This window comes from Struthio camelus, chromosome 23 (genome assembly GCF_040807025.1).
Source record: "Struthio camelus isolate bStrCam1 chromosome 23, bStrCam1.hap1, whole genome shotgun sequence".
Classification (NCBI taxonomy): Eukaryota; Metazoa; Chordata; class Aves; order Struthioniformes; family Struthionidae; genus Struthio; species Struthio camelus.
In genome coordinates, this window is record NC_090964.1 from 10,031,974 (window position 1) to 10,045,375 (window position 13,402).

A 13,402-nucleotide genomic window follows, 5' to 3' on the forward strand; every position below is an offset into this window, starting at 1 on the left:
TATAAATATTTATATTCCTACTGCCATACGAGATATATATATATATAGAAAGAGAGAGAGAGATAGGAAAATAGACTATGTAAATAACTGTATTCCATCTTGGGAGTTCTGTCAAGTTCCTAAACTACAGTCATAAACAAACATCACTACAATTTTGAGAACGAAATGTAGCATTAACGTATATATGCTTTAGGGAATACATTGTTGTTTTGTACCTGGAAGAGTAGAGCTGTTGAAAAGCCATAAGCTGCTTGGAACACTTTCATTTGCAACCTTGGAAAACTATGTAAGATTTTTCTGCCCTGTCAGAAAGCCTTCCCAACTATAGTACACCTGAAAGGATACTGCAGTGAATGATAAGGTATATCTCATACATATTTATTTGGCTTTCATAGGGCCTCCGGCAAGCCTTTTCCAGCCACCCCGTCGCCCTGGCCTGGGAACTGTTGGGAAACCCATCCGCCTCTTAGCCAATCATTTTCAGGTTCAGATCCCTAAGATTGATGTTTATCACTATGATGTAGATATCAAACCAGAAAAGCGCCCCCGAAGAGTGAACAGGTATGAATCATTTAATACAAAAAGTTTAGATTCCTCAGTTTAAGGCAACTGTACACCCTAGAAATTTTTCATCTGCTAAAGAACAGTGTATATATGTTCTGTGCTTAGGAGTTGCCTTATCTTTCCAAGAGGTATATTATCCTCCTCCTTATTTTTATTAAGATTTTTGCAATTGGATTGCCATATAGAAGGCACTCAGAAATGTATTATAAAGAAGAATCTTGCCTTAAACTAAAGCTATTTTTATTCTCTAGTCTACAAGTGAATATCCCTGCAATCCATTACACAAAGATGTCTGTTAGCAGCTGAGGGGAGGAATTCGGCTTAGAGATTGACACCAACGTTTTTAGGTGTCCATACATGGTTATTTTGTCAGTGTAGTCAATTTAATCTGTAGAACACCCCAGCTAACCCGAAGATAGATGCTTGTATTTGCTCCTATATTTGTACAGCTCTCCGCGTTCCACTGTCTGTATTCACTACATCTCTGCTGACGGTAATGGGAGCTTAGACACCTGCATATGTGTTGAAACGTAGGCGTCCTAATCTGGAGGGCGCTCTTATTCTTGGTGTCTGCTAAAAACTTGGGTATAGTCTAGTGCCTTGTTGTTTCAGATACTCAGCTCCTTTAAGAAAACATGAATGCGGAATTTTAAATTGGTGTAAGATCATTACTGAATTTTGCTAGGCTCCAACCTAACTGAATACCTCCCTCTGTAGAGAAGTGGTGGATACTATGGTGCGACACTTCAAAATGCAGATATTTGGTGATCGGCAGCCTGGATACGATGGGAAAAGGAACATGTATACCGCGCACCCGTTACCTATTGGCCGGGATAGAGTAAGTGTTATGAGCAGTACTAAGTTTTTTATTGAAAAAATGTTAGTGCAGTTTGAAAAGTGATCATAAAGCTAAGATGCTGTTACATGTATTAGTGTAGCTTTGGAAATTACAGGCAGTGCCAGGGAGGGTTCCCTCAGAAATAAGGTGCTCTGCTGAAGTTTGTCATCTTCAGGTTTCTAATTCCCAGGTCTTTTGTCAATGCGCTTGTCTGTGATAGCGTGAACTATTACATTGCGGTTTTTCATCTGCAAGGAAATTTTTACACCCTGGTGCAAACTTACTTTTTCTCTGTTATAACACTTTTTCTGTTGCTAAATGATAAAGTAGTTGTAGTTGACAAATACGGTGTTCTGGTTTGGCTGCACTGTAGAGATATGTCCTCATGTTCCACAAGAACTTACGACACAAGTGCTGTCAACAGCCAAATCAGCTGCATTAGCCCTTAATGTGCTGGGCCATACTCCCCAGCATGTTCTGACATGTTCTACTCGTGTTCTGACAGATTGAAATATGTATTAAAAGGTCCTGATACAAAATGTAAATAACCCCCATTTACTCTTCTCCCCAGGGATCTGGTTATTGCTGGTACAGTGCCATGAGGAGTACATAGGATGAGTTCACATTTACCCTTTGGGTTAATGGTGTGTGAGAATAATTTTAAGTACTGTGCTAAAACTCTGAAATTTGCGTTTCCCAATGATTGTCCCTTTTGACCGAAAGGGGTTTCTTGCCCTCCTGTTAAGGACATAGAACATCATCTTGCTATCAACTGGCTGACGTTTTAAAAAAAAAAAAAAAAGACTCTCAGTTCTCCAGAGCTTTGATGTTATCATACTAATAATTACTGCTTAAAATTTACACGTAAAGGTACCTCAGTGCAGTTTCCTCAGATGAATAAATTAAAAGCTTTCAAAATCCCAAGGAAACTAACTGATTGCAACATTTTAAGAGAATTATGCAAACTAATCATCACAAATGTAGATTCAAAGGATATCCAAGAGAAAAACATAATGTTGCTTAGCCTTGTGGTAGTCTTCAGTCCATCACAGAAGTTTGTGCTTAATTTTATTCTGCCTATGTAAGGTGGATATGGAGGTGACACTTCCAGGAGAGGGGAAGGACCAGACGTTTAAAGTATCCATTCAGTGGGTGTCAGTAGTCAGCCTTCAGTTGCTGCTGGAAGCTCTGGCAGGGCATTTGAATGAAGTTCCTGAAGATTCTGTACAGGCACTTGATGTGATCACACGGCATCTTCCCTCCATGAGGTGGGTACTTTTGGTATCTTCTTTCTTGGTTTAGTCTTGTATCTGTCTTGCGTTTTCATTAGTTATTACTTGCTGCTATTCTACTGCTTCTACTGTAGAAGGCATGAGGAATGCTGTTGTGTAATTTAATGCCTGCCTTACAAATTTGCAGTAGAGTAAGGAAATCTGATCTCAGCTCAGGACTCGTATGTGCTGGTCATGTTTCTAATGGTAACTTACTGTGGCCTTTCCAGCTGTTCTGTCTGTGAAGTTTTCTGTATGCTGGCCAAAAGTTAGCTATAACAGTTCTAATGTACTGGAGAAATGTGGTGTTTTAAACACTATAGGAATGAGTGTAAAAGCATGCATTAGAAAAGGATGATCAGAGTTTTAACTTTTTAATTTGTTCAGGTACACTCCTGTGGGTCGCTCCTTCTTCTCCCCTCCTGAGGGTTATTACCACCCTCTGGGAGGTGGCAGGGAGGTCTGGTTTGGTTTCCACCAGTCCGTAAGGCCTGCCATGTGGAACATGATGCTCAACATTGACGGTATGTCGAAACTTCTGTCTCAGTTATGTAACAGAGTTCTTGCTGCTTCTAGATTAAATGTCCTCTTTTTTTATCTTAGTGTCAGCAACTGCTTTCTATCGCGCCCAGCCTATCATTGAGTTCATGTGCGAGGTCTTGGACATTCAGAACATCAATGAACAAACCAAACCTCTTACAGACTCCCAACGTGTCAAGTTTACCAAAGAAATCAGAGGTAAAGGCCTGTTTTATAGCCCCTGCAAGAAAATACTGGAAACCTGTCAATGTTATACTTTAGTGAAAATTCACAGGCTTTCTGGAAGCTGGCCTGTTCCTTTTTGTTCTCATGTTTCCTGAAGGTGACACTTATGTCTGTCTTATTTAGGTGACTTCTGTCTTGGGTTTTCAGGTCTAAAGGTAGAGGTTACCCACTGTGGCCAGATGAAGAGAAAATACCGAGTTTGCAATGTTACTCGACGACCAGCCAGTCATCAGACGTATGTTACAGCCGTTTTTAAACAATCTTTAAGATTGTGAGCCTATTAGAGATTTTTTGGTATATTATATGCAAGAACAGTTTGATTCTAGAGGCAAAACAGCCTTGTGACGTCAAGAGACTGCTTCGTTTTAGTGGAGTAGAGGAATAGAGTGGGTTTAAACCACTGCTTTATTTTCTTCAGCACAGGAAAATTAAAGCTGTGTTCTGACTTTTAAATATAGTTATCACAGGCTATAATTTTTAAGTTGCCTATGGTAAAAGCAGTATATTGTCTATAAAATCTTTTCATAAAGAAGAGATCCAATAACTAAGGAAAGCAAATGTTTTAAACGTTTCTACTCTGGAATACATTTTCCACACTTTTTCCTCTTTAAAAAAAAAAAAAATATCTTGAAAAGCTTAACCAGAACAAATGTCCTTTATAGGTTTCCTCTACAGCTGGAAAATGGGCAGGCTATGGAGTGTACAGTAGCTCAGTATTTTAAGCAGAAGTACAGTCTGCAACTAAAATACCCGCACCTTCCCTGTCTTCAAGTAGGACAGGAACAGAAACACACATACTTACCACTGGAGGTAAGAATCTAACTTTGCTCTTGGGTTGTGATATGCCCATTATTAAAGGGTATCATACCATTTCTAACTCTGTTGCTGTGTAGGTATGTAACATTGTGGCAGGCCAGAGATGTATCAAGAAGCTAACAGACAATCAGACATCCACAATGATAAAAGCAACTGCAAGATCTGCACCAGACCGACAGGAAGAAATCAGCAGACTGGTAAGTTATGGTTTGGATATATGGAAAATAGTTGAAAACTTTTCAGCTGTGTTTTTACAGAAAATTTAAGTTTTGTGTTTCTCCCCATCTAAACAGTCTGCATTTGTCAGTTCATAAGGCTCTTTCAGAAGCATTGTGACATATGTAATGATAAGTCAAAAAAACTTATCAAGAATCGCAGAAGTTAAAAAAAAAAATCTGACTTTGTTAAAAACAAATCCCTTTAAATAGAAAGCCTATTCATTACATAAATGGTAGAGCCACCTGAAACATCATTTTAGTTACATAAGTACTTTTCTTGTTTCCAGGTGAAAAGTAACAGTATGGTTGGTGGACCTGATCCATATCTGAAGGAGTTTGGTATTGTTGTCCATAATGAAATGACAGAGTTAACAGGCAGAGTTTTACCAGCACCAATGTTGCAATATGGAGGCAGAGTGAGTTCTTGATGTCTTGTGAAAATCTGATTTAAATCCGTTAACTGCTGCATAAATCTTATAAGGCTTGCACATGTGTGAGCGCTGTTCTGCTGTAGTCAACACCAAGTAGCATTTTATTTTTAATTTGCCTTTGATTTTTATCTAGAACAAGACTGTGGCTACACCAAACCAAGGTGTGTGGGACATGAGAGGGAAGCAGTTCTATGCTGGCATTGAGATTAAAGTTTGGGCTGTTGCCTGCTTTGCTCCTCAAAAACAATGCAGGGAAGACTTATTAAAGTAAGTATTTTCCTATTTATTGGAGGTATCTGTTTCAGGGTTTATTTTCCTCCATACTTCTGAAAGGTGATGTGCAGTGTATTAGCATAAATTTTAATGTACCCAGCAGTAAAAAGAAGAAACAGTAATTCTGCAACGTCTTAAATATTTACAACTTGGGAGGAGACTATGACAAAGTTTATAACCTAATGCACAAGTTAGGAAAAGGACTGATTTCCTTACCCCTGAGGCTCTTTCCTGCTCTGGAGACTGTATTCTGCTCGTATTCTGCTGTTTTTGCAAATAACTGATGGTGATCTTTCATTGCCAATCCTGAACTATTTGTCTGTCGTCTTAACCTGAACTGCCTCCCAGACAGCGTGCGCCATGTTTCCCATGCCTTTCAAATTACTTTAAAGAATCCCAAAGAACAGAGGCTATTTGAACCACTGAAACGGGCAGCAAAAATCATGGTTGTAATATTGTTTAAATAAGTTTGACCGATGAGCAGAAATTTGCTCGAGCATTAATAAATAATAGCTTGGGATTCAGCCTCAGAATTTTCAACTCCAATGTATGGAAAGCGCAACACTAGCAAAAAGACCAGGTCCAGTATCATTTGCCAAATCCATTTATATTTCATTGACAGGAGTTTTACTGACCAGCTGCGGAAGATCTCCAAGGATGCAGGGATGCCAATCCAAGGACAGCCCTGTTTCTGCAAATATGCCCAAGGAGCAGACAGCGTGGAGCCCATGTTTAAACACTTGAAACTGACTTATGTTGGTCTGCAGCTGATTGTGGTGATTTTGCCTGGAAAGACACCTGTGTATGGTATGGAGTGGAGATTGTAAAGTATTAAGTAGTTGTACAGCAGGTGGGCATCTTATTATGCACTTTACAAGACAGAGCGGACGCTATCTTCAGTTTAAAAGGTGTTTTAGGAGATTTGTTTGTTGTACTTGATGGGTGTACTTGTATGCTACTAAAGAGTGGGCTTTTTGTCACTGAACCTTTAAGGACACTAGTACACCTTTTGGAAAAAATAGAGAGACAGCAGAGGGAACCACTGACCGCTCAGGTAATTGGACCACTGTCTTATTCTTTTGTTATAGCTGAAGTAAAGCGGGTTGGTGACACTCTTCTAGGAATGGCCACCCAGTGTGTTCAGGTAAAGAATGTGGTGAAAACCTCACCACAAACACTGTCCAACCTTTGTCTGAAGATAAATGCAAAGCTTGGAGGAATCAACAATGTGCTTGTACCTCATCAAAGGTGAGAATATATCTAATTCCTTCCTTAAAGGCAAACCAAATGATGTTACTTTGTTTTGCTGGCTAAAATTATACCCTTCAAAATGAGTGGGTTACAAATAGTACATGGACACATAGCCCCAGTCTGAAGTGGGCAGATAAAGATGCTTCCTCATTCATAATCTGCCTGGTAAGCCAGGTACCCGAAGAACACTTCTAGTGTTAAAGCTGTCCAGTGGTATGTGTGAAAACAAGCTGACAAAGGCTTATTTTCCATGTGTCTTTTTTATTATCCTTTCCATACTTGTGAGTTTAATCTGTCTACCATATCCTTAAACACGCTGTTTTTTTTTTTTCTTCCAACTGAAAGAAAATAAATGGAGTGACTTGTGATTTATGCTTGTAACTTTGCCTTTGGTCCTTTCCTTTTTGCTCTCTATTCTCTCTGGACTGTAAGAGCTTGAGACAGAGACCTTGCTCCTTAAAGATTCTGGTACAATTTCAGTTCTGTAGAATGGTTTGGATATACCTTCCTTTGTTACAATTTTCTTCCCCCCTCCCTTTTTGTGTGTTTTATTACTTTGTAATAAATCTTAATCACGTTAAACAGGCCCTCGGTGTTCCAGCAGCCAGTGATCTTTTTGGGAGCAGATGTCACTCACCCTCCTGCTGGTGATGGAAAGAAGCCATCTATTGCTGCTGTAGTAGGCAGCATGGATGGCCATCCTAGCCGTTACTGTGCTACAGTGCGTGTGCAAACCTCCCGGCAGGAGACCTCCCAGGAATTACTGTACAGTCAGGAGGTGATACAGGACCTGACTAACATGGTGCGAGAACTATTGATCCAGTTCTACAAATCCACTCGTTTCAAGCCTACAAGGATCATTTACTACAGAGGGGGAGTATCAGAAGGGCAGATGAAGCAGGTACTGTCTAACGATTTCTCTTTGCTTGCAAATGGGGGTCAGCCCTTCAAAATCTCTATGTGGATTACGTTCCTTTAAGGAGACAACTTGCAGTTTCATAGGGCGTTCTTGGGGAAGCACAGGCTACGGTTATAATGTTTCTAATTGTGTTCTTTATAAAGTGGCGTTTGCTCATGAAAAGAATGAGAATAGTATTGTACATACCAAATTCAGCACCTAATACTTAAATCTTCTACTTCTAGGTAGCTTGGCCAGAACTTATAGCAATCCGGAAGGCCTGTATTAGTTTGGAAGAAGATTATAGACCAGGAATAACTTACATTGTTGTGCAGAAAAGGCATCACACCAGACTGTTCTGTGCTGACAAAACTGAAAGGGCAAGTAGTGTTGGGTATATGAACAAAAAGATAAAGGCAATGGGAAAGTAGATGGTTTGGTTAGCTGGGGTAGTATCCACCTAACACACTGGAACAGAATTAATCTGTGCAAATAGTAGTAATTTTGTGCAGGGGACAGGCTTTCTCTACAAGACCAAAATAGTGTTGACAAATCCCCCCGCCCCCCGGCTTTTTTTTTTTTTTTTAAATTTCTCTAAATCAGTCAGATGGAGCTGTTTGTTCCCAGCTGCTCTTGGAGTAAGCATACTATATATCTCTCTCTTTCTGTATCTGGATCTGTAGTCTGCGTTTTTATAGCTTGGGATTCCTGACACACTCTAGTCATTCAGTTAGTTGCTTGATTTGTCTCTAGATGCATCTGTGAGATTTGCCTGTGTCACAAATCTGTAAGACAGCTAAGGAACCTTTTTTAAGAAAGTTCTTGATCTCAGGTTTTCCTGAAAATATAGATCTCTGAGGAGTGAGTGCAAACAAGGGTGTGAAATGAATTCATTTTAGACCACTTGCATTTTCTGTTCCTGAATTACTACTGTAGGCTTTATCCCACTCTGCAATTCTAATGGTACTGGCAAAATAATTTTATCTCCCCTCTGATTATGCACCAACTGGATTTGTTAAGTTTCTAAAAATGAACTCTCAGAGAACGCGTTCATCCCTCCTATGTAAAGGACCTTTGTTTTCCTGCCTTTTTGAGTAATAAATCTTCCAATAGCTTAAAGTAAAAGCCTACCTTAGGAGGAATTTTGGAGTCACTTCAAAAAAAAAAAAAAAAAAAAAAAGACTAACTATAAGCTTTTCTCACATAGGTGGGTAAAAGTGGCAATGTACCTGCAGGCACTACTGTGGACAGCACGATAACGCATCCTTCTGAATTTGACTTTTACCTCTGTAGCCACGCAGGAATTCAGGTAATGTTTCAGCTCTGCTGTACTCAGGCTTGGGAGTGAATCCTTACAGTAGTCCTTATGAGTAATGCTGCTTCTATTTATAATTTGGCAGACTAAAAATTGCATCAGTTTTGTGCTAGTTTGGCACTGTACTCTTCAGTACACTGATAGAAGACTTAACCTTTAGATACCACTGCTCTGTTTTTGTTGATGCAATCCAGCTGAACGCTCATCTGTTCTCCACAGGGAACCAGCCGGCCCTCACACTATCAGGTCCTGTGGGATGACAACTGTTTTACTGCAGATGAGCTACAGCTGTTGACGTATCAGCTGTGTCACACGTATGTCCGGTGTACGCGATCAGTCTCTATTCCAGCTCCCGCTTACTATGCTAGGCTGGTAGCATTTAGGGCCAGATACCATCTTGTGGACAAGGATCATGACAGGTGAGGAACTGTAACTCATTGTTGTCTTGGTAGCTAGATAACAGACTTCAGTGAAATGCTGCTTGGCCCAGTTGTTCATGGTTGTCCGTATATATCTTCCTTTTTGCAGTGCTGAAGGCAGCCATGTGTCAGGACAGAGCAATGGCCGTGATCCTCAGGCTCTGGCTAAGGCAGTACAGATCCACCATGATACTCAACATACGATGTATTTTGCTTGAGAGCTTCTGGGAAGATGAGGCAAAACCTACAACCCATGCAGTCCTGAAATGTTTTGAATGCCTACTGCTATAGTTAGGGCCCAGTTTATTTCAAACTGCCCACTACCAGCAGCTCTGAACAGTCGCACTGAATCTGTACTTCACAGCAATGTCTGATGCACCAACACAATTGAGCCATTTGTTTCATTATTTTACGTAACAGAAATTCATAGACTGTCTTTTCTGATGCATTGGACTGAATTTTTACCTCAAAGCGCAAAAGGCCGATCATCCTGAAATTTTTAAAGGACTTGGCACGAAAGGTTTCTATTGAATATTTTGCTAGCTATGGTTTTTAAGTTATCTTCTCATCCCGTTTATCATGATGACTGATTCCCTGTCTTCATGCACTGCTTAGTGAGTATGCATATTATGGCAAAATGTTTTACTCCAGTTAAATGTAATTGTTCTATTGTGTGGGGCCATAGATTTTTTAATGGAGATTTTAGATTTCACTACTGTAAATGCCTTTTAACAAACATAACTTTCACAGGTATTGCAGTTTTTTGTCAGTTTTACTAATTATCTTTTTAATCTCTGCAGACTTTGGCTGCAAAGCAATTGCACTATACTGCGAGTTCAACTAGGTGGTTCTTGTTCTGTGAATGTGTAACATAACCAGATAGTGATGCCTGTCAGTAAGTTTTAATTACAATGGTTACAAATAATACTGCCATGGTATCGTAACAAGTACTGAACCATCATTTCCCCCTCTAAAAATGATTTAAAAAAAAAAAAATTAGCTTTTAGATATTTTGCAAACTTTTACAAAAAGTGCCCACTTTATGCTGCTGTGTGGTTTGATAAATCGAAGTGATTTTAAAACTTTTTTCTCATAGAAGGTTTAACTTTGGCAATAAATATTTGTTTTTTAAGCCCCCCCCAACAGTGTAATTTTCTAGCTGAGGATTGTGCATGAGTTTAACCAACATTCTCGTGTCGTTTTCTGAACACACAATTTGGCAGTTTCTGAAACTAATTAGAAAAGACGCACTTCCATGCTTTTTTTTAAGAATTATTTTTAACTGTTTTATATTCACTGTTGGTGTCCTGTCTACAACTTTTTTTATAAGCTTGGAAACTGGGTGTTATATGTAGGAAAGGCTTGCCAATCTGTACAGTCTACATGTATTGTGTGATAGGCAACCTAAAGACTTGTACCAGCATTTTAAACTTTTTTCCCTGGGAATCTAGGTTGCACACACAACTGCATTCAACAGCATGTTTAACCAATGTCAGTCTAATATACTGATTCTGTCCCAGCCTAGAAATTAGGTTTTTTAAATCTGCTTGGCTTTTTTCTGCTGCAATGTGTAATAAAGAAGAGGGGCTTGGTTTCACCGAATACTTTTGAAATCCACGGACATAGTACATTATGACTAGATTCCTTTTAGCGTTAACATGAGTTAGCACAGATTAAAAGCTTATTCCTAAACTGAGTATAGCTAACACCATTACTTTGGTAACAAAAGTGTGAGAAGTCCAACGATTGCACTGTGGTCTCTGATACTAGTGTGGGGTTTGCTGCTAAGTTGTCTGCTGTTCCAAAGCTTAGGAACCAGCCCCCTCAAAATTTCAGCAATATGAAATGCTGTTTCCTTCAGTCTTTAAGCTTGTAAATAAATTAAAGTTTACATTTCTAAATGCTGTTTTTCAGTTGTACCAGAGTACACTGAACTTAGTCTTCAAGCAGTTTTATAACCTTCTTTCAAGTAGTATGTCTCATTAAATTAAGTTTAAACTTTTTTTTCTTTTCTGTTGAAAATGGGACTGAAGCAAACTTTGCTCCTGGCACGTATTGTGGACAGGTTTAGATTGAAAACAAAATTCTTTTTAGTTTTTTTAATTTTTTTTAAAGAATACCTCACTTGTGTAATAAAATCAGGACATGTGGGTGGGAGACTGACCGCTGCTTCAGCTAGATGGCTGCTTTTCTCAGTACTCATTCAGGGAGAATACAAAAAACCCCTTTTCAGAATGAACTCCGACTGACCCGACGTATATGGAGAACTTTGGCACCTTTAAGAGAAATTGAGCACCCTTCTTAGATTATAGAATCAAAGATCATTGCTTGGGTTTGTGCACTAGGCAAGAATGTAACTGGTTTAATCAAGGGTGCATAAGAAATACTTAGTTGTATCACCAGTTAGTTGTCCAGTGCCAAGCACTCCTAGTTCAGATTGAGTGACGTGAGAGCCTCTCCTTCGTTTGCCTGTGATTGGACTGAATATTTGACCTCAGACTATACAGATTGTTAGACCTCAGCTAGCCCCGGGAAGCAGGGCGAGAAATTTAACTCAATCTTCACGTTAGAACGTTGTTGTAATGAAACACTGGTAAGGGTGCTGTGCTGTCACTTTGAGAGGAGAAGAGCATTAAGGTTAGGACTGTTGCTTGGTGGTAACTACGATCAAAGTTTCAGCAATACTGTTGTACGCAGGTCTGAAAGCCGAGTCTAGAGGTTGAGCCTGACGATCTGAATTAACCCCTTGGGACTGACTGAATCGTTATGCATGTGTCAATCAATGGGAAGATGTGCATTCTGTAGATGTAGTTCTTAGGGTGGTTTTTTTTGTTTTTGTTTTTTAATAAATAAAGCCTGTTGGCCACTGTTTAGCTATGTGGTGTGAAAGATTTTAAATGTAGCAAAGTTTTTAAAGAGTTGGGGAGGGCGTGGTTGACATTTCAAAAACAACAACAACAACAAAAATAGCAGAAACCCCGTTTTCAAACCAGTTCTGCTTGCTTTGTGAACAGCTGAATTCTGAACAAGCTCTGGAAATCACTAGTTAGCCTGTCACAAACGTTTGGACAGCCTGGCTTATTTATTCTTATTGTAAGTACTACAGTTCAGTTTAATGCCTGGAGAAGCATCCAAAGGGCATACAGGGTTGTGATATACAGGCAAACATGCTTCATGCAGTACATTATCTCGTTCCAGACACAAGTGTCAGAGCTCATTTACCTATATCACAAGCTTTGCTCTTCAAATGGGTAAAGGCAGCTTTTGTTCAGATACGGTGTTTGACAGAATCCACCCCCCCGCCCCAACCTACCTTCGTGGATGTGCTGTAGGATTTTTCTTGCTCAATAGCAAGGGAGTAACTCTGCTTTCATTTTAAGAAAGCAGAGTTTGGAGGGCATTGTATCAATACTGTTTCAACTACAAGGTTTTTTCCTTGTGAATTTGAGGAAAGATCTTGTAATATCACTTACAGATTTTCATATACCTTGCTATTGACATTTTCATATTTCTATGTCTAGAAGCTGAAACTTCAATGTAAAATGTTTGCATTTGTTCATTTTGACTTATGATGTAATTTTTGTTTCTATATTGTTAGACTTGTAATGTTTAAAATTGTATTTTATTAAATTTGGACTGGATGTATGTCTATAGCAATACGAGGTACTCTTTCTAAACTGTTATGGGTGGGTTAGCAGCCCCACGTTGCGATAAGATGCTGGTCGTGTACAATTTGCAATGTATTTTTTTTAGCCTGCAGGGATATTTTGTGTTCATGTGTCCAAAAATAAAAAAAAATGGCATTATTGTGCCAAATGTTGTTTTTCCTTGTTGATGTCTAATAAATGCAATGTACAGAGTGAGCAACTGATACTGTTGCCTGTAAACAAATGTCTTTCTTAAATTATTTAACTTTTAATTAAAACTCGTACACGATGTGTAACCTGTGGAACTCATTGCCACAAGATATTTATTTCTGATATGCTAGGACTTAGAAAGCAATAGAAATATACATGGATGACATCTTCAGTGACACTCAGAGGACTTAAAACTGCCTGTTTTCAGAGCCTGTGCTAACCACATAGAGATATGTTCACAATGGGCTTATTTTTTTAATGTTCCCAGAAATTATATAGCAATGTCTTGAGAAAATATGGTGTCAATAGACTGTATCTACCTGGAGTAGTGATTCTATATTAGAAAGTCAGAAACTAGTAAATGAAAGAGCTGTATGTTTATTCATCCTCTGAATTTCAGGTGAGGGTTCGTTTCCTCTTTTGTACGGCTATCTCCCTAAAAATACAGGATAAGGACAAAAAAGCTTTCGGACGAGGATAAAACAT

The 13,402-nt window shown here is 39.1% G+C and overlaps 1 protein-coding gene across 5 annotated transcripts in view; it reads left to right on the top strand.

The window, feature by feature from the left end:
• The window catches only part of AGO4 (argonaute RISC component 4), a 19,319-nt gene extending 6,392 nt beyond the window's left edge, over positions 1-12,927 (top strand). For 4 of the 5 annotated variants that reach the window (XM_068917268.1, XM_068917270.1, XM_068917267.1 and 1 more), the window contains exons 2-18: positions 396-561; positions 1,282-1,402; positions 2,489-2,670; positions 3,061-3,197; positions 3,277-3,411; positions 3,586-3,673; positions 4,101-4,248; positions 4,332-4,451; positions 4,760-4,888; positions 5,037-5,170; positions 5,799-5,983; positions 6,265-6,424; positions 7,013-7,328; positions 7,571-7,705; positions 8,533-8,634; positions 8,860-9,059; positions 9,169-12,927. In XM_068917268.1, the coding sequence (XP_068773369.1) occupies positions 1,298-1,402; positions 2,489-2,670; positions 3,061-3,197; positions 3,277-3,411; positions 3,586-3,673; positions 4,101-4,248; positions 4,332-4,451; positions 4,760-4,888; positions 5,037-5,170; positions 5,799-5,983; positions 6,265-6,424; positions 7,013-7,328; positions 7,571-7,705; positions 8,533-8,634; positions 8,860-9,059; positions 9,169-9,277 (2,385 nt within the window). In that variant the 5' untranslated portion in view covers positions 396-561; positions 1,282-1,297 and the 3' untranslated portion in view covers positions 9,278-12,927. Of the gene's footprint in view, positions 1-395; positions 562-1,281; positions 1,403-1,973; positions 2,047-2,488; positions 2,671-3,060; positions 3,198-3,276; positions 3,412-3,585; positions 3,674-4,100; positions 4,249-4,331; positions 4,452-4,759; positions 4,889-5,036; positions 5,171-5,798; positions 5,984-6,264; positions 6,425-7,012; positions 7,329-7,570; positions 7,706-8,532; positions 8,635-8,859; positions 9,060-9,168 lie in introns of those variants that run through there. The other variant, XM_068917269.1, reaches the window with a different exon arrangement.
• The last annotated feature ends 475 nt before the right edge of the window (positions 12,928-13,402 follow it).